This window comes from Panthera leo, chromosome F3 (genome assembly GCF_018350215.1).
Source record: "Panthera leo isolate Ple1 chromosome F3, P.leo_Ple1_pat1.1, whole genome shotgun sequence".
Taxonomy (NCBI): domain Eukaryota; kingdom Metazoa; phylum Chordata; class Mammalia; order Carnivora; family Felidae; genus Panthera; species Panthera leo.
In genome coordinates, this window is record NC_056696.1 from 65,713,063 (window position 1) to 65,734,034 (window position 20,972).

The 20,972-nt window shown below is 46.6% G+C and overlaps 1 protein-coding gene across 6 annotated transcripts in view; it reads left to right on the forward strand.

Moving 5' to 3' along the window:
* Positions 1 to 20,972, forward strand: part of SPTA1 (spectrin alpha, erythrocytic 1) — a 64,357-nt gene that overhangs the window by 12,313 nt on the left and 31,072 nt on the right. For all 6 annotated transcript variants that reach the window (XM_042925515.1, XM_042925514.1, XM_042925513.1 and 3 more), the window contains 15 exons: positions 47 to 148; positions 1,598 to 1,735; positions 2,328 to 2,438; positions 3,908 to 3,985; positions 4,133 to 4,288; positions 5,666 to 5,870; positions 7,333 to 7,514; positions 9,133 to 9,376; positions 10,614 to 10,736; positions 13,583 to 13,800; positions 14,577 to 14,669; positions 17,036 to 17,173; positions 17,942 to 18,093; positions 18,211 to 18,397; positions 19,957 to 20,058. In XM_042925515.1, coding sequence (XP_042781449.1) covers positions 47 to 148; positions 1,598 to 1,735; positions 2,328 to 2,438; positions 3,908 to 3,985; positions 4,133 to 4,288; positions 5,666 to 5,870; positions 7,333 to 7,514; positions 9,133 to 9,376; positions 10,614 to 10,736; positions 13,583 to 13,800; positions 14,577 to 14,669; positions 17,036 to 17,173; positions 17,942 to 18,093; positions 18,211 to 18,397; positions 19,957 to 20,058 — 2,229 coding nt within the window. The remainder of the gene's footprint in view (positions 1 to 46; positions 149 to 1,597; positions 1,736 to 2,327; positions 2,439 to 3,907; positions 3,986 to 4,132; positions 4,289 to 5,665; positions 5,871 to 7,332; positions 7,515 to 9,132; positions 9,377 to 10,613; positions 10,737 to 13,582; positions 13,801 to 14,576; positions 14,670 to 17,035; positions 17,174 to 17,941; positions 18,094 to 18,210; positions 18,398 to 19,956; positions 20,059 to 20,972) is intronic.

Genomic DNA, 20,972 nt, shown 5'->3' on the forward strand with positions numbered 1-20,972 from the left:
GAAGGTTTCTCGCTGAATTTTAAGACATTCCGTCTTGTGACCCTAGCACGAGATTGACTCTTATGATGACCGATTCCAATCTGCTGAGGAGACTGGTCGGGATCTGCTGGGCGTCGGTCACGAAGCCTCTGATGAAGTTCTGGAAAAGGTAATCCAGTTTAACAGTGTGCGAAATTATGATACACATTTAGCCCCACTGAATCTCATGATAACATGATCATCTCCGAACAGGACGAGGGTAGAAGTCGTATCGACCTCTCAATATGGAGATGCTCCCTTCACATATTGCTTCAGCTGAACTGAGTCATCTGAAATTCTCAGGACGTGAGGCGTGCTTCCTCACCTCCGAGCCTTTATTTCCCGAACCCACCAAGTTTCATCGACCCGCCTTCTACCTAATTGAAAACCTCCATACCATTTGCCTTGTCATACCTGTGCTGTTTTATCGCTTTTCCATACTTGCCTTAAACTGTAAGTTCTTTGAGGACACTACCTACGCATCTTTGGATTCCCTAAGGTGCCTGGCCCACGGCTGGCTTTCTTCTCCCCTCTCGACAACCTCAAATCGCACTGATTTTTCTATACCTGTGTTTCTCAAATCTACATTAAATAACAGGAAAGCTTTACACAGTCTGAATCCCACCCGCTGAATAATCAGGTTGGCCATGATCGTCTCCTCCTGAATCGCAAGGACTCACCTCATCCCCCTGACCCCTGAGAGATTTCGCTTCAGACGCAGAGTCACCGAAACTCCTTGGGATGATAAATAAAATAAGATTTGCAGCCTCTTTGCCTTTCATCCGATTCCAATCACAGCCTCCAGTGCTGGGGGTGGGTGAGGTTGAGATGGCCATAGTTTGAATTCACCCCGAACTCTCTGGGAAAAATAAAAAATAGGGATTTTCGTTTTCTTAACAATTTTCTGCCAAAGGAAACCGAGATCCTTGCAAATGCACCTATTATCCTGGGAGCGTGAGAAATCTGTGCTGCCTTTTTGCTGGACTTAGCACGGCAGCATTGCCGATAGACTGGGATTCCTTGGGCAGACGTGTGAGCAGGAGAAAAAGGCTCATATGGGTTTGAGAATGTCACCGTTCTCTTTCCTTGGGGGTTCTTATTGGCTTTCAGAAGGGAATGCAAACTTCTCAGAACGATCATTTACGTGCTGTATAAACGTCACCTTCCTCCAGCGTCCATCTTTTTTAGACACTGCACTTTGCTCTGGGACACTTGTATTATCTAACAATCACTTGGAGTGATGATGCTGTCATGGTGTGCCCTCCTATGATCCCAGTCCCCATCCCCGTGCCCTCCTATGATCCCGGTCCCCATCCCCACCCTTTAAATCCCTGTTCGGTGCAACACCTGCCACACTCTCCTCCCCGCTTCTTTCCATCGGAATTCATCTCTTCTCCGTCATTTCTACGTATTAAGCGTATCGTTGTGCCTCTGTTGTGGCATTTACCCTCATTTCCCTGCCACGTTGTTCACCTAGACATTGACGTCTGCGGAGAAAAGCCCGCTTCTTGTTCATTTGCGTGTCCTTCCAAAGGCCTGGCATTGACTGGACGCTCACGTTGTCTCCTCCTTTCCAAAGATGACCACACTCGCCAGTGACTGGGCTGCCCTGCGAGGGCTGTGGGACCAGCGGAATCATCAGTACGAACAGTGCTTGTATTTACACCTCTTCTATCGTGACAGTGAGCAGGTGGACAGCTGGATGAGCCGACAGGAGGTAACGGGAGGGGACCCTTTACCACGGGACTGCCATCGGTACCCTCACAACTGCTGCTGAGGGCTGGGGCTTGTCCCAGGTCCTGGAGGGTGATCCGTGGGGAGAAGAAGAGAGCAGCCCTTTCCATGAGGCTCTTAGAATTCCCTCATGAACAGAAGCCTAGAAAAATACCCAAATACACAGCAGAGAGGCTTTAACCGCAAGCCAACAGGAGGCCAAATGTGTATCAAAGTGCTAAGGGATCAGGGATAGAAAGTGGTGATGAGTCAGGGTTAAGCAGAGATGTCTTGAAGGAGGTGAGGGGTCCTCTTGAGGCAGCGCTGGGGGCTCAGAACGGTGCCTGGATTGGCCGGGCGGATTCTATGTGGACAGACCCAGAGACAGAGGTGGTAAAGTGTGCGGGAGGATTGGGAAGGCATCTGAAGTTCCTGCTGTTTGAGGTTGGTCCCCACACACCACCCCGCCATGTGCTAATCCCACCTTGCTCTCCCACCACCTCCCTTCCATCCTTAGTCCCTGTGTCAGAGGTGTTCCAAAAGCAATGATTCTCACCAGTGAGGAGAACGGAGATGTGTCTCTCTGTCTCCCACAGGCCTTCCTGGAAGATGAGGACCTGGGGAACTCCCTGGGCAGCGTGGAAGCCCTTCTGCAGAAGCATGATGACTTTGAGGAGGCCTTCAATGCCCAGGAGGAGAAGATCACAGTAAGAAGCGCCCCCGGTGTGGGCGCCGCCTCCATGTTTGTTTGCGTCATGAGACAACTCCCGTCCTCAGAGAGGACCACGTGTCACTGCCAGACGTAACGTGAGGATTATTTTTAAAAGAGGAAACATCCAGAAAAGTATTCATACCCATCTTGCCGTCACATTTCTTGTTCCACAAAGCGTTATTTCGCAAGTTTTTAAAGATTTTGGCCATTCGCATTTTCCGATGAATTGCAGGACTGCCTTATTTTTTCTACAGTGTGGATGGTTGTTATTGGATCCACATCTGATAGAGAACCATTACTTAGAAGTTTGAAAGGTATTTTACTTATAACGTATTACTTATTTAGCTTTATCTTCTCCAGGAATGTCTCCATTTAGTTTTCTCTGGTATAATCTAGATGCCTAAGTAACATCTGTGCATTCCTGTATATCCTCAGCTTTGTGTCTCCCATCTAATGCAACCACGGTCTTCCTGTGAAGCCTACGTTACCATGTCCCAGAAACTGGTCAACGTATAAGCAGGGCTCAGACAAGTGCAGGAAGATTTTATTGGTCTTCTATGCCTTTGGCTGTCTCCTAGGCTGGTGCTGGCTTTTAACTCACACACGTCTGCATATAGGACCACAACCAGCAGCAACAACCCTAACAATAAAATTCTAAGCCCTGTCTGTCAATCTTCAGTCAACATGGAGATTACTATGGTCTCTTATCAGTCCATGTGATCACTCTGTCGATTGTCACGGGTGAAAGCTAAAATAATTTATTCTTTTAAAAATGATATCATTTATAAACGTTTATTGATTTATTTTTGGGTGAGAGAGAGAGAATCCCAAGCAGGCTCTGAGCTGCCAGTGCAGAGCCTGACACAGGGCTTGAACCCACACACCGTGAGATCACGATCGGAGCTGAAGTTGGACGCTTAACCGAGGGAGCCACTCAGCTGCCCCCATGCTTCATTTATTTTAAGATTACTTTCCTATTCCTGATCCCTTAACCCATTCTGAGCTCTAAAAATCTGAGGAGTTGATGAATGAATATGAGTAAACGTTTTGGATACTTGTTCCCATGCAGCTAGAGATACAGATGTATAACAGATAGGGGGAGAGAGGAGAGAGAGAGAGAGAGAGAGAAGGTGCTGGCTACTGGACATGACTATATCCACAGTGCATCCTCCTGAAAACTTCAGAATAGATCAACTATTCACCTTCAAGTGACACCAAAATTCATATACTATAAACTAGATTTTAAAAATATTATGGAATAAATGGGTAATTAATTTGTCAGGTATACATTTTTGAAACAGAAGTTGTGACAGAGGTCGGAACTAGTACCCAGATCTCCGATCCCAAAACTTGTACTCTTCTCACACTTCCAGGCTTCCTGTCTACAGTTGGCCAAATGCTGGCCACTGACTCAGGGGCCCCAGTAGAAAAACCACTCCAGTTTTTATCGTTTCTGTTTTTCAGACCTTAGACAACAATGCCACCAAGCTGATCGATAACGACCATTATGACTCCGAGAAGATCGCTGCTCTCCGGGATAGCGTACGTCCGAGGCCACAGACGCACGTCTGCCTGCTTGTGCCGAGGGGCCAGGGGAGGCGCTGGGGGCATGGGCACTGAGGTGGGCAGTGAATCTCAGGTGTCCATATTTGGCTGTGCTGACCATGAGTGTGGTCACGGCTTTTGCAGCTCTTGTCCCGGCGGGATGCCCTACGTGCCCGGGCTGCCATGCGGCGCAGACTGCTGAAGGATTCGTGGCTTCTGCAGAAACTGTATGAGGACTCAGATGACCTAAAGAACTGGGTCAACAAGAAGAAAAAGTTGGCCGATGATGAAGACTACAAGGTAAGCGGGGTTTTCAGATCCTGGGCACACTCAGCAGGACTGAGTTTCGGGGGCCGAAAGTCTTAGCGTGGAAAGGACAGTAGTGTTCAGCAGGCGAGCCTCCTTTACAGAGGAGCGTCATGAATCCCTCAAGACGCAATATCAAGCTGAAAGCCAAGAGTCTGGCTTCTGGATTTCCCGTGCCCTGCTGCCTCTCACCTCTTCCCTGGCACAACTTCTAATGTCCTGTAATGTAACGGGGAAAGGGAGGGACTGTTTTTTATTAGGCTGCTTCTTGTCCCTTGGCCCCCTCTGCTGCTCTCCTGGGCACCTGTAGAATAGGAACACTCTGTGTCCGATCCTGGTGGATGTTCACGTTTACTGAAAGCTACTAGGAACCTAAATGTAACCTCAAGGTTTGACGTAATACAGAGTTACACAGTTTCCTATCTAGAAGGGAATGGCTCCTTATTTTTACTGATGAGAAACCAATAAAATTTGAATTGGAAAGGGAATTTGGATTTGAATTGGAAAGGGAATTTGGATTTGAATTGGAAAGCGAATTGCCCAAAGTTACACAGTTATTTAAAAGGCAGTTTAACAGAAGCGTTTGAAGCATGAATTCTGGAGAAGGTGAACCTGGGCTTGAATTCTCTCCCTGTTCTGTCTCAGGTTATGCGACTTAGGCAAATTCTTGAGTTACCTCTGACCCATAGGTTTCTCTACCTTGGGGTTGTGTAACATGCGTATTTTTCACTCATTGGTGTTATGTAATATAAACTATTACATACACGTATACATACTCATAAACTTCCACATTTACAGTCAAGGCTGGAATTAGTCTCTTAATTTCTAGGCCAATATCTATTCACAATATTTACTTTTCTTGACTTCATTCGGTCTTCAGTGTATACCTTGATCCTGAGCATCTTATCTGTACCTTTCATTTTGTAAAACTCCATAACCTGTGTTTGCATTCTTCAGAGGAGCTGTGCCTCCAGGGAATGGAGGGTAAACAGATCTTCTCCAGATGGGGCAAAGGGGTGAATGGTTCAAGTATCAGGACAGGAATGAGGAAAACTTGTCACCTTTCATGACGGTTCTCTGAATGTTTATACTTGCATGGCGTGCCTTATTCAAAATTAATCTTCAGGAGTTATCTAGGCTCTGTAGAAATACGTGTAAGAATCGATTAGCCACATGTGCTGTGTGGATAGATGGAGGGGATGGCCACGTGAGTTTGCTAACCTTCTCTGGCTCAGTACTCGGACCATGACTGTTGCCTTGTTTCCTTTCCTTAATGCCGTTGTGTTTACAGGGAAAAGTGACCCCTATCCTCAAAATTCCTGCTCCCCATTCTTTAGATTAATAGTTTCCTTGTCTTCGGTCTTGTCTCAGGATACTCAGAACTTGAAGAGCCGGGTTAAAAAGCAAGAAGACTTCAAAAAGGAGTTGCAAGATAATCAACGCCTGCTCAACACGCTGGAGAAAACTGGCCAGGAAATGATTGAGGCTAATCACTACGCCTCGGACAAGGTGATGGCTCGTGTGGCTGAGGTTGTCAGTCTCTGGAAGGAGCTGCTGGCAGCCATGGAGCAGAAAGGTGAGGAGCAAAGGTTTTGGTCAAAGGCTACTTCCCAAATTCTGGAACCTACCCTTTTCACCTTTGCTACCTTGAATGACCACCGTGAGAAGGAATGCCGTTCGTCTCTTCCTGTATTGATCAAGGGGTTTTTACAATCCAACCCGAATTTATCACAGCATTAGATATGGACAGTTTTATGTTCTCTTCACGTATGTAGGTTTAAGCGAAATTACTTTTGTTTTCTTCACTTTGCTCCCACTTTTTTTTTTCTTTCTCCCGAATAAACATTCTGGAGCCACGAATCCAACATTGGCTACGCACCTAGAACTAGACTCCTTAACTCAAGTTTCACATATTTGGGTTCTATAGATGAGATATTATGACCCGGGTTATTAACTTAGACATTAAGGCTGTCAGCACCACATGTGATGCTCCTGCTAAATTTATTCTTATAAATAGGGCTTGACGACTTGCTTTTTTTGCCTCCTTGAGAGTGTTCAGGCTCTGCCATAAGCTCTTAAAAACAAATCGCTGTATGTCTACTTGAATAATCTCTAGGCACCTTTAACTTCCTTTCTCTAGAAAATCAGTTGTGAGCACTGGGTGTTGTATGGAAACCAATTTGACAATAAGCTTCATATATTGGAAAAAAAAAAAAAGAAAATCAGTTGTAGTAAATTGACACAAACAAGGAGGTTTTCCCATCAATAATCTCCTTGTTAGATGCAGACTCCATCTATAGACATGACTCTGCCCTAGTTATAGGAGAGATGTACCAGGCTCATTCTGTTGGATAGCATTCTAATTTTGGGTTTAGGGGAAAATCTAACCTGACAGTAACAGTAAGACGTCACTGCTACTCCCCCCCATCAGGGGACACATAAATTGCCTCACAGATATAATGCAAATAATTGCTGTAAGGTCAAAGAATGAAGAGTTTAGTTGAGAACAGTGTGGATAATCAAGGTATTTTCTGGAAAGGATAATCATGAGGCGTGGCTCATGATGGGGACTAAGAAGGACTGGCAATGTTCTGAGAAAGACATTTATAAAAAAGACACCTCGAAATTTCAAATGGAGCCAATCCCGATTTTATCCTCCCCTGGAGAAATGCGGTACTTGGGTTTGGATTCCTTTGAAAAGGAGGCCTCATTAGAGAGTAATAAACGTCGTAGGAAAATACCCAGGATGGTTAAAATCTAACACAGGGGGACTGTAAGTCACCAGGGAATAAACTGATTGTGTACCTTTGTTTTGAGAATGGACGCTACCCTATTTAAAAACAAATGCCATCCGAGTTCTACAAATTCAAGGTGATATATTTTTTTTTTTTTTGTATAACCACGTCCGGGATGGGTATCTATATTTTTTTCTCATCAGAACATCAACATACTGTATTCCTCCTTACGTGGATGGAAGGTGTGCCATTGTGTAACGAGAAAGCGATGGCCCCTGTCTCAATCCGAGCGCCTTCTTCCAGGGACGCAGTTGCATGACGCTAACCAGGAACTACAGTTCAAGAACAATGCGGAGGACCTAGAACACTGGCTGGACAAGGCAGAAGAGGAGGCTGCCTCCGAGGACTATGGGAAAGGCCTGGCAGACATCCAAAGCCTGCTCCGGAAACACGGCCTCCTGGAGTCCGCTGTGGCCACCCGCCAGGTGGGTCGCCAGCCCTTTGGCCGCGGTAGGCCGGGGCACCCCTACGTGCTCCGAGCACCCTCGTGATAAGTAACTCATGAAAGAAAAAGAGAGCGAGGCACCAAAGGTAAAACGGCCCGAGTTTTAGCTGGTCAGCTGCCCCTTCCTCAGATCTTCTCTAACGTGGCCATGGCGCTGGGTGCCCGTGGCCTCTGTCAGAACCCCGTGGCTCGTGGGGCTTTGTGGGCTCTCCTACCTTTGGCATCACACCCTCCCTGCCAGAAACTTGGGCTTCGTATTCCGGCTCGTCACTCACTAGTTAGGTCACCTCCGGTGTGTGTTTTCACCCGATTCTCACCTGTACGAGAAGGTTTGGACAACATTGCCTCCTCCTGTTCCGGCACCCCGGGATGCAAAGCTTGGAAATATCTCGAATCCCACTTCTTTTATGTTTTAGTTAAGAACACTGAAGCCCACAGCGGTGACGCGACTTCCACGAGGTCACAGAGAACGTTGCCAGCAGGGCGAGGACTATGATGCAGATACGTTAGGCTTTTAGTTTCGGGGTTATCCCCCTGACATCCCACCAGACTGTGACTTAAGCTCATCCACGGAGCGGTGAGAGTGTAGACACTGTGTGTGATGTTCCGGAGAGCCCGCTTCTAGCTGACTCACTTTCTCATCCCCCGGGGTCCTAGCTTGTATTTAAAAATGACTGTTGTTCCCTAGAAAGTCCTACTGATCTGTCTTATTAAAATACACTTTTATGATGTCCGCTCTTTGGGTTAACTGGGACAGACAGAGTAATCTACAGGAAAAGAAAACTTGAAACAAACCCAGACTCTTCGGTTGCCCCCAGTGGTGGCAGGTATGGGTGGGGGGGGGGGTTGATGGAGGTTGAAATGAGGTAACAAAAACAGCGACATTCCTTTTGGAAGCCTCACATTTCATCCCCTGGGCATTGTTCCTGCTACACAACCAAGTTCAGCCTGGGAAGTTCCCGTGTTAGTTACAGCTGCAGCTCAGGTTAAGGGGAGAAAAGGAGCAGAAGGGGAGCCGAGAGAGAAAGGCTCCCTCTGTTTTGCTCAGGGCCACGATTTATTAACACTCCCCGACAGTTAAGGCTCTGATTATTGTGGTTTCCCTGATTCCCTTGGCACGCTCTATACATATTCAGTCTTTCTGCAAAGTGGCTTAAGAATTACTTTCCTATAAATAGCTCTTAGGTGAAGAAGGGGTCCTCAATCTAGCAACCCCTGCCACACTGTCTCACGGATGTGATTAGAAGTCGTCACGCGGTACCAATGGGAGTTGATTCTCCCCACGACCTCCCCATGCCATCCCCCCACACCCCTTTCTACTAAATGATGGGATTTCCTGGGGCGCCTGGGTGGCTCAGTCAGTTGAGCGTCGGACTTCGGCTCAAGTCATGATCTCACAGTTCGTGGGTTCAAGCCCCGCGTCGGGCTCTGTGCTGGCAGCTCAGAGCCTGGAGCCTGCTTTGGATTCTGTTGTCTCCCTCTCTCTGCCCCTCCCCTGCTTGCGCTGTCTCTCTCTGTCTCTCAGAAATAAATAAATCTAAAACAAAAAAACATTTAAATGATGGGATTTCCTGACACCTATTCCGTCTCTCCCTCAGTATCAGGTGGACAGCCTCACAGACCTGGCAGCATATTTTGAAGGAATAGGCCATCCCAATGCTGGTGACATACAAGCAAGGCGGGAGTCCCTGGTGTCCCGGTTTGAAGCCCTGAAGGAGCCACTGGCCACCCGGAAAAAGAAGCTCATTGACTTTCTGCACCTGCTGCAGCTGTTCAGGGACACAGAGGATGAGGAAGCCTGGATAGAAGAGACAGAGCCTTCCGTGGCTTCCACCTACCTTGGTGAGTCCTTGACCATGAGTGGGCAGAGCCACGGGGGAGGTCCAGGTGTGCAGACCTTTTGAGAGAGCTGGGACGCAATGGTGGGGGTGCTTTCAGGGTTTACTCTCAGCTTTCTCCCTGCACACTCGGGAAAATATTTTCCAGTCTTCCATAGGAGGTTTTTAAAAAAAATTCATACTGAAAACTTTACCTCCTAGAATAAGTCGCAAACAGTGTCGTGAATGGAAGACCTCTGGGAAGAGCTGGAGTGCTCAGCTTTTTGCTACTTACTCTAACGTATTGCCAAGGTCATTGGCTGAGCAGCCATGGTTAGTGTTTAAGGTACCAAGTGATTTTGTCCGTAGCGTCAGTGCCTCCCTTTCGTAATGATCTGCGCTTCTGAAAGGGTAAAAGGGGGCAGAACAGCAGAGAAAGTACAGACTTCCTGTATTTAAGGAGCTGTCAGTTCATCAGTGGGAGGCCACAGGTGGAAGGAGAACTCAGTGGCCACGTCTATGAGAAGCCGATGATGACGACAGTCTGGGAAAACTTCTAGAAGAGAAAAGACCTCTTTGAAGAGTCCATGGGCACAGTTTCTGGAAAGTCATTTAGTGGGAAGTATAAGGAAGGGAATGTTGAAGGAAGAGGGAGGAACCCGTGGACAGGAGACAGGGGAGGGTAAAGTCAACACCTGGAACTCGGGAGCCAAGAAGGTGGAGGAAAATTAAGCATGCATACCACTTAGGAGGTGCTTGTGAATGTTAACAGCAAGGGAGGCATTTATATGTCATTTCTAATCTTAACAAAGAAAACTTCAAGACAGATAACACACCATTTTCTTGGTGAAACAACCTAAGTTGGAAGATTTAATAACTTTCTGACACCCGTGGGTATTAGTCAGTGCAAGAGCCTACCTTTTAGAAGGTAATCTGATGAAAGACCATTGGTTGCAAGATATTGGAAGTTTTAGCTGAGGAGTTACTCGCCTCTCTACCTATCTTCGGAAGAGAACAGTGATTTATTTATCGTCTTTTGTAAAATGAGGAATTGAACCTTCTCAGCACAAAGAGGCAAGGGGAAGAACAACGCTGAGCAAAGTTAATTCAGACAAATAATATAAATTTCGGGAAGTGCACTCAGAGATCACAACCTCAAAAGAAGAACTTGTAGGTCGAAGAGTTACAAAGAAATAGACTTAGCCTCTTCTTATTCTCTACACTAGAACCACACCAAGCCCTGAAATTATTTTTCTTTGTAGGCAAGGACCTGATTGCCTCCAAGAAACTTCTGAACAGACACCAGGTCATCCAGGATGACATCGCCAATCATGAGCCACACGTCCGAACGATAACGGAGAGGGGAAACAAAATGGTAGAGGAAGGTACGATCGGTTCTGGTTGAACTGGCCAATCATCACTATGTTAAACTTAAGGGAAGAAGTTTGTTCCGTTTTAGGGCTTCATGGGAATTGAAAGATACAAATGATCCACCTTCCCCCTCAATGCAGAAATTCCCCTTGGGCATTTCTGACAGGTGCAATGATGACACAATGTTGCTTATATATTCCAATAATAGGAACCCTCCTACCTCACAAACCAGTCATTTCTATTTTCCAATTAAGCCAATAAAGAAAAGATTTTATGCCAATAACCGATATATTCTCTAGGAGTTGCAGAATTTAGAATTGAAGTTCTAAAGCCCCATAAAACAGATCACACCCTTTCCCCACTTGGGAGCTTCCAGATCTGTGAAGACTTGCCTTAGGTTCCCAATGTCTTATAGTCTTGATGGTAAATAGCACCATTTATTTAAATCCCTTACTTTATATAGTCTTGATATGTCTCTTCCCTCCTGGCCTCCCGTCTTCAGAAACCCCTACTGCTTAAATATGATGCTCAAAACCAAGCATCAAATTCCAAGCAACAGTAGATTACGCTGGGATTGTTTCTCCCTTGATTCAAGAATAAATTGGGGCCAGAAAAAGAATAAATCGTTGCCAGCCAGGATCCAGTTATCGAAAGTATAGTTTAAAATTCACATGGCTCTGCAAAAATTCAGATCTCAACAGTGATTCATTTGTGGTTGCTATGTTATTATAGTGATTCACCTTATTTTTTTTTTTCCTTGAAATCTCCAATTGTAATTGTGGATTTTGTCTATTTCTTTCAGTTCTATCAGTTTCCGTTTCATGTATTTTGAAGCTATGTTAATTGTGTGCGGATATATTTAGGCTTGTTGTGCCTTCTGGATGAATTTAAATCCTTAACATTATGGTATAGCTCTCCGTATCCCTGGTCATACCCTGAAGCCTACTTAGCACGACTCTAATACAGTCACACCAGCTGTCTTTGATTCATCTTTGCACAATATATATTTCTCTATCTCTGCTCGTACTCTGTTTCTTTACATTTAAAGCAGATTTCTTATAGACAGCATGCAGTTAAGCTTTGAATTTATGTTACACAATCTGATAATCTCTCCCTTTTATTGGGATTGTTTAGACCATTTGCAGTTAATGCAATTATCAATATGGTTACAATTAAATCTAGCATCTTGTTATTTACTTCTCCTTACCAGTTTCCACAGTCTTTGGGTTATCATGTATTTTTTTGTGATTCCATTTTTCTCTCCATATGTGTTTAGTAGCGATAGTTCTGTGGGGTATGTGTCTAGGGGAGTTGTGTGTATGTGTGTTTAGTTTAGAGTAGTGATTCTCCACTTGTGGTTTTGTGGGTTTCATAATAATGCTAACACATTACTTGCCTTTTTCATAGGCTTTCTTTCATAAATGCACAGTGAGGTTCCCTGCATGATGTGTGATAATGCCCTTTTGTTCTAACGGTGAATAGAATATACACTTGTCTATTCTTTTGTTTTAAAATTTTCCGTTTCAGTATCTGAAAGGGTGACCGTTAAATAATGTTTTAAGTTTATTTATTTATTTTGAGACAGAGAGAGAGAGAGAGCAGGAGAGGGGCAGAGAGAGAGAGAATCCCATGCAGGCTCTGCACGTTCAGAGCAAAGCCCACGTGGGGCTCAAACTCATGAAACTTGAGATCGTGACCTGAGCCAAAACCAAGAGTCAGACGCTTAACCAGACTGAGCCGCCCAGGCGCCCCTTGCCTTCTTTTTGAAACCCATTTTCAGGAGACATAAAATTCTTGAGAGACAGCCTCTGTCTTTCCGTACGTTAAAGACACTGCTGAATTGTCTTCTGACTTTGCGGGGTTTCTGATGTAAAGTCCGCTCTCGCCACAATCTCTGCTCCCCCGTGTGGAATGTGTCTCTTTTCTCTCTTACCCTTTTATGCTTTTCATCGCTGGTTTTCAGAAACTTGATTACAGTATAACCTGGTGTGCTGTTCTTCGTTTGTTGGGTATGGCAATCGCTGAGCCTCTCGGAACCCCCAAGGAAGACTGCATCCTGGAGCTGGTTTAGAGACGGGGCCACTACTGGGGTGCAATTCTGCCAGAACTCAGCTCATGTGTTGTAATCCCAGTGCACTTTGCTGGGCGCTGGCTTTATCTGCAGCCCTGTGTGGGCCCCAGGGAAGTGGGGCCTCCTGCTTTGCAGCCACCTTGTCCTCACCTGGAAGTGTCTTCTTACACACGTGCGCAAGGGGGCACCAGTCTCACCTGCGAGGGGACCTCGGCACACACCTCCGAAGCCCCATCTCTGTGCGGCACCCTTCTTCGGCCCTCTGCTCCGTGGGCTCCGGCTGTCCCACCTGCCCCAGCTCTGGTCCGCCTGCCGAGCTCAGTGTGATAGCCGGCTTCACCCTCCGGCACAGCCTAGAGACTGCCCCGTGCATGGGGGGCACATGTCATTTCTGCCCCTTCTCTCATGAGTCACGATCCTCTGCCTGTTGCCTGAACATCATCGGATCTTGCGATCTGCCCAGTTTTCTAGTTGTTCCTATGTACTAAGCACCTTCCGGGCAGCAGCAACGATCGGTTGGATTTTCTGTTTACTCTAGACGGTATATGTTTTTGGAACTCTGAGCAGGACCCACACCTGGGTATTCTGTTTCAGGTCCGCGTGTTACAGACCACACCACCCCACTCACCGCCACGCACATCTACCCATCCTCTATCATCACCACACGGACTGCCCACGGTAGCGTCCTCCTACCTCCCTCTCTGTCTCTCCCAGGTCACCAAAAGGAGTGAGGTATGGTGATGTTAAGGAAGGGAGTACTCACCCTTCTTTTAACTAACTACTCCACAGGGCACTTTGCTGCAGAAGATGTGGCCTCCAAGGTCAAGGCTTTGAATGACAACATGGAGTCTCTCCAGGCTCGAGCAGCTAGACGGCAGAACGATCTTGAGGCCAATGTCCAGTTCCAGCAGTACCTGGCTGACCTGCATGAAGCCGAAGCGTGGATCCAAGAGAAGGCGCCTATTGTAGACAACACTAACTATGGGGCCGATGAAGAAGCAGCTGGGGTAAGGGGGGCATGGGGGTGGACATCGTCTAGTACGTACCAAATGGCACGAGACTGCGGGACAGCCGCACGCTCTGTTAGATTCTTTGGGGCTTCCAGAGTAAACACATTTGGCCTTCACCAGCAGGGATAACCTTGCAGTGGACACAGGTCCTAAGAGGTACACTACATTTTCCCGATCCCACAGAGATCTGTAGATTCCTTAAAGATTATCTAAACCCGCAAAGGCATGACCAGAGAGCCATCCCTGTCTTGGTCCCATCCTAACCTTCTAAGGCTAGCCTTGGAATTTCGCAAACCAACCATGGTTCTAACATATATGCGCTGTAATTACTTTATTGAAATAAAACCGGGCAGACATGTACCCTAAGGGTCATAATTATCTTCTAGGTCTTGCTCATTGCCTTATGGTAAGCCAGTATCGTATTTAGCAAACCTTCAGCGCTGGGGATAATTGCAGTGGGCATATAAAGAATGCTAATGTCGAATCCTACACAGTAACGTCACTAGCTGTGATGTGTGTTGATAAAACACTCGTGCTATTTTGAGTTCGTTTTGATTAAGCAAATATATCGAAATTGTTGACCTTCGAACTCCTGTTTTCCTACTCCTTGTCAATTTAGAGTTAACAAAAGACCTCTTTATTATAGATGGAAAGTGTCTCTTACCGAGAATGAGGACAACTGATATAACCCGAGACTATAGCCCCACCACCCCCAGGAATGCATAGCGTTCTTCCTGTATTCGATTCTAACGATCCCTCCTCAACAAATCCAGGCTCTTCTAAAGAAGCACGAGGCCTTCCTGTTGGACCTAAGTGCCTTTGGGAACAGTATGCAAGCCCTGAGGGACCAGGCAGAGGCCTGCCAGGTGAGAATTCTGGCTTTGAGATGCCAGAAGCCACAATCCCCACCAGAGGACACAGGACTCTCTTTATGACTGGCTTTTACTTCCAATAACTCGGAAACAATTGCAAAGAAAATGCTAAATTATAGGGTCCTTATCAGCAGAAATTGTAGCCTCTTCATAGCGTTTGCAGAGATTTAATCCGGAAGGGGTTCTCCTCGTAAGAGCGATCATGTTCTCATTGATGTACTCTTGTTTTCTGTTTTCCTTCCTTTTATATTCCCACTCCTATCCTTTATTTATATCTCATTCTTACAGTCCTTTCTGATTCCTTGTCTTCTTTCTTAGTTGTGTTTTGTACATTTATTAGATGTCTACCCGATGTGAGCCGGAATAAAAAATAATCCCTACAGCAGGACAGTTCCAGTCTATTAGGAGATCAGAGATTTCAGCAAATAAGTGCATATGATAGATACATGAACAAGAGAAAGGGTCTCAAAGAAAAGAGTGTTCCCCTCTCCTGAAATAAGAGTGTTGGAGGCTAGGAAAATCCTCACAGCTGAGGCAAACCGCTTTATCTGAGTTATTTTTTTTTTTTAATTTTTTTTCAACGTTTTTTATTTATTTTTGGGACAGAGAGAGACAGAGCATGAACGGGGGAGGGGCAGAGAGAGAGGGAGACACAGAATCGGAAACAGGCTCCAGGCTCCGAGCCATCAGCCCAGAGCCTGACGCGGGGCTCGAACTCACGGACCGCGAGATCGTGACCCGGCTGAAGTCGGACGCTCAACCGACTGCGCCACCCAGGCGCCCCCTGAGTTATTTTTTTAAGGTGGTTCACTGTGCAGACGAGGACAGGAAGGGCTTCTCTAGGCAAGAAGCACCAGGGCACAGAATGGCCAGGTACACTTGGGATATGGCGCATGTGAATGGTGGAGAATGTGAGGCTGGCCCGGAGCCAGAGCCAGCAGTGGAGGCTTCTTCCGAAGAGGATGGGGGCGCCTCTTTGGGGTAGTGGGAGGAACAACAGAAACACCAGGAACAGCCTTTCTAAGGAGAGGCTGTGGACTCACATGCCAGGAGTAGACAACAGACAGGCGGTGTATGCCCAGTAACCATGTGTGCACAGAGCCTGCGTGCCCGCCGTCCTCGGCTGGCGCGGTGGAGCCTAAACGAGCAGACGGGTGTGCGTCTGTGTGTGTGGAGGACACGCGGTACTCGAGGGATAGAAAACCAGAGGGGCCTGTGAGGGGAGGTGTACACCCTCCGCTCTGATCTGAAGAAGGGGTGAGCCATTGCTTACAAAGGGGGGATCGTAATTTGTTCCTTCTCTCAGAGATGTGATATTGGCAGAAAGTATATCGGTAGGAAATCAAATACCTTGGAGAGCAGGTTGCTTGCTAAAGAGAGATACAAGGTCTTTGATCTCAGTTTATGGTCTCAATTTATGAAATTTTGTGGCCTTTCCTGTGCTGTAGGTCACCCATCTCTAAAAGCAAAGGCCAGGGGACATCTGGGTGGCTCAGTCGGTTGAGTGTCCGACTTCGGCTCAGGTCATGATCTTGCGGTCCGTGGGTTCGAGCCCCGCGTCGGGCTCTGTGCTGACAGCTCGGAGCCTGGAGCCTATTTTGGATTCTGTGTCTCCCTCTCTCTCTTTGCCCCTCCCCTGCTCATGCTCTGTCTCTCTTGCTCTCAAAAATAAATAAAACATAAAAACAAAGGCCCACATTTTCTTGACATGATAATTTAAGGGTTAAGAGGTTGGAAGGATTGGGGCACCTGGATGGCTCAGTCGGTTAAGCATCCAACTTTGGCTCAGGTCATGATCTCACGGTCCGTGAGTTTGAGCCCCACATCAGGCTCTGTGCTGACAGCTCGGAGCCTGCAACCTGCTTCGGATTCTGTGTCTCCCTCTCTCTCTGCCACTCCCCACTCATGCTCTGTCTCTCTCTCTCTCGCTCTCAAAAATAAATAAATGTTAAAAAAAATTTTTTTTTAAAGAGGTTGGAAGGATTGTCAGTGGAGGCCCAGGAAATGGAGAAGGTGATGAGAGATAGTGGGTCTTTCATTTTCTCAAACAATCTTCTGAAATGTTGGTGCATTTAATCCCTTATTACCTGCTTTACGAACTGGTGGCTTAGAACATTTGCCATGTTTCTGACAAACTACAAACTCACTTGCTCACTCTGTGTTCATATTCCCCAGCCGGCCTGTCCCCTCTTGTATCAGGGTGGAGAATATCCCTGGGAGCGACATGTTGCAATCTGTCTCTTATGGCAGCCGTGTGGGAGGTTCCAGCCCGAGGCTCTCCCTTCCGTCCAGCCCAGGGCAACCCACCACCCTTGGGTCCAACAGGTGCCTGACATGATCTGCTTCCTGCTTTTGTCCAGCAACAACAGGCTGCACCAGTGGAGGGAGCTGCCCGAGAACAGAGGGTGGTGGCTTTGTATGACTTCGAGGCCCGTAGCAATCGAGAAGTCACCATGAAGAAAGATGACGTCTTAACTCTGCTCAGTTCCATCAACAAGGTGAGTCTCACTTCGGACCTTCTTCCTGTCAGCAAGACGGCCCTTCCACGGTCAACTTGCCCAACCTTGCCAGATACCCATGTTTTGGCCTCCAACACCTTTTTACTGCGGTCTCTCTTAAATCGCCATATTCTATTAAGTCGTAACTTTCTTCCAGATATCTTGTAAGATCCTGTAGTTATATTTTGGGGTTACAACACCAATTACAGTGAACCAAATGAAGACCCAAAAAGCTTCAGTAATTAGCCCAAAGACATATAAGCTATGAATGGCAGGTCTGCGATACTAAACTGTCCCTTTCTTCTCGTCTCCTTGCTTGTCTCCCTTCTGTGCCAATGGCCCTAGTGATGGGACGCCAATGGTCGGGGCTAGGGGGACCCTGAAAAAAGAGAAGTCTTTTGTCCACTCGGTTTTCTTCAATGTGGCAGAGACGGATCTGTGAGAAAAGTAACCAAATATTGGCTCTTTTCAAAAGAGCTCAAACAACTTTTTTGAAAAAGGAGGTTTTTGAAAACCCCCACCGTAGTTAAAGGTCTAATGTCACACGTCAAGATCCTTGATTTCAGAGGCTGACTTGTACAATCCCTGCAAGTCCTTATTTACCTCCTCCAACATCTGTGAAAATCACACGCCAGTCGTAAGCAGTGGTTTGCTTCTCTTGCCCTCAGCCTGTGCCTGTGCCTACAGGCTTCGTTATGAGAGTTGAAGCCTCTCCTACCTGTGTTTTTCCGAGACCTAAGGAAGGAGTGGGGATCTCTCTCTCCTCAGGACTGGTGGAAGGTGGAAGCTGGTGACCACCAAGGCTTTGTGCCCGCTGTCTACGTCAGGAAACTGGCTCACGATGAGTTTCCCACGCTCCCGCAGCGGCGACGAGAAGAACCAGGCAGCATCACTGAGCGCCAGGAACAGATTGAGAAGCAGTAAGTTCTGGAGGCTGCCAACCCAGACAGTACTTGGCTAATCATTTCTTATTGGCAAAGACGCGTCTCATGTTTCGTGTTTCACGACGCCTTCCCCTTCTCCCTGGTTCCGCGCAGGTACCGCTCCCTCCTCGATAGGGCCGAGGAACGCAGATGTCGCCTGCTGCAACGCTACAACGAGTTCTTGCTGGCCTATGAGGCAGGCGACATGCTGGAGTGGATCCAAGAGAAAAAGGCAGAGAACACCGGGGTGGAACTGGATGATGTCTGGGAGCTGCAGAAGAAGTTTGACGAGTTCCAAACGGTGAGAACGAGCGACTTTCTCCTCTAGACGGCTTTCTGGAAGTGACTACTGTTTCCATTTATTCCACGCCTGCCCCTAAGCGGTTGTTCAACTTCACATTTGCTAAATATCCGTCCCAGAGCTGCTGAGGGTCCCACATTTCAAATCCCTGCCTGGGTATTGGAGCTAGAAGGAAAACACAGAGGAGACTAGTCCCTGACTCAGCAGCCTGTGGTCCTTGCTGCTCCTAGACCCTTCTGGGACTGCTGGTCTCCCTGAGTTCTTCAGCACTTGCCCCACACTGCGCTGTGTTCTGGGAGCTCAGGTTGAGGGGGGAAGCTGGGGTGGGAAGGTGGGAAAACAACCTGACTTTACACTTAAGCAGTTTCTTTTTTTTTTTTTTAAGTTTTTATTTATTTATTTTGAGAGAGAGAGAGAGAGATGGAGAGACAATCCCAAACAGTCTCCAGAGCTCTCATCCCAGAGCCTGACATGGGGCTCAATCCCACAAACCATGAGATCATGACCTGAGCCAAAATCAAGAGTTGGACATTTAACTGACTGAGCCACCCAGGTGCCCCTACAGCTAGACAGTTTCTAAGTTTCTGCCTGCCTAAAACCCTCTGTCCTCTGTTCTCACAGATTTATTCCATACATTATCTAGTGGCAAATATAAACCTCTCCTTTCCTTTCTTTTTCTTATGATGCCTTCTACATAGAATTCAAGGTGACATATAGATAGATGATAGATAGATAGAGGACAGATAGATGACAGATAGGTAGAAATCTGGGTAGATAGATGGATAGATACACAGGCATATGGATGGATAGATAGATAGATGATAGATATAGATATCGATAGATAGATAGATAGATAGATAGATGATAGATAGGTAGACATGGGTAGATAGATGATAGATAAATAGAGAGATGATGGATGGATAGATAGATAGATAATAAGGATTATATGGATTATATATACACATACATGGAATACATAAGGAAAGAGAAAAGAGGATAGTGAAAGGAAGGGAGGCAAGGACAAAATTATAAAAGAACACCAAAAATGACACTCCCACGAGGAAGCTCATGGCCTCCCACGAGGAGGCCTTTGTACAATGTAATGGACAATATCGTCCCCATAGGTGTGGTGCTGAGCTCCTCAGAGAAGTTTCTTACAACATGACCTAAAGCAAGCAGGTCGCAGCTTAGTCTGTGAAATTCTATAGAAGGCAAAGGAATTTGTATTGGTTGGAAGCCACAGTATGCGGCTCAGGGAGAGACTCCTTTGATGGCGTCACTTAATCCAGGAGAGAATTTTAAGGAATCTAGGAAACTGGATGTGCTCCACACTCCAGAAAAATAGAAGCTCTCTTGCCAAGTTCTTGATAGCCACAGAGGGTCAGGGAGTTTAAAGGTAACTCTTCTTAGCAGCAGATAGGAGGGCATCTTCTTGTGCTTCGCAGGCGAGGTTAGCAGTATATTTAATATCTAGTCAAGTTGGGGCAGAGGTGAGCCGGAAGGTATGAAGATTCCTGAGAAGGGGATTTATACCGCTTTGGACAAATGTTCCCACCCAGGATCTGAAGGCCAATGAGCCTCGGCTGAGGGATATCAACCAGGTGGCAGATGATCTTTTTTTTGAAGAGCTTCTAACGCCAGAAGGAGCTCAGCTACGTCAGGTAAGTGAAGCTTCTTCCATTTCTCCTCACCGCCAGGCTGAGGTCTGGGGGTCTACGTCTCACTTAAATACATTCAGCGTCATATTCCACAGATCAGCTAGAACGGGCAGAAGGTCTAAAGCTGGCTTCAGATAAGGTCAAAGACAATAGTTCAAACGGTCTAACCATGTATATATTTAAACTGATCTGAAATCTATAGATCGCAGCACATACCTCCATCTTTTCTTACAAACACGGAAAATTCATGCCCAAACCCATGAATACAAAGAAAATGCAGTTAAGAAGCTCTGACAGTGGAAAAGGGTTAGTCAGGAAAGCTTAGTGGAAGGGACAAGCGCTGATGAGATCGGATGAAGGAAGGAGAAAACTATAGGTCAGTAGAGATGGGAGGTGGGGGCATTCTAGACCTGATTTAGATCGGGACCTAAAATCATAAAGATTTTATAAAAGATCTGATGAACGTGAGTGGGAGGTCCGCTCCAGCTCTCTGGGTTGTCATAAACCAGGGAAGATGTGTCCTCTGTCTCTTTTATGGCGGTCGACATGGGGTGAGAGGGAGAAGGCGTGTGCATAGGAATAACTTGTTTCCTCTTTATAAAGAAGTACAGCTCTAAGTGGTTGTTTAGCTTGGTCAATCTAGGATGCAGAAATATGGTAAAAACTTCTAACTACCAAGGCAACGTATTCCATTCACCTTTTGGAGACTGTAATTAGTCTCTGCAGCAGCAAACATCGGTTGCTGATCTAAGGTTGATGGTTCCACCCTGGAACGTCATTTGGGGAAGGAAAATCATCCCTTGCTTAACAGCATGAATGAGGGCCAAGCTCAAACTATCCAGGAAAGAAAGAAACCTGTGCAGTTTCGGAAGAGATCGCGTGGAAACAGCCATGATGCAAGCCTCGTCTGGTCTTTG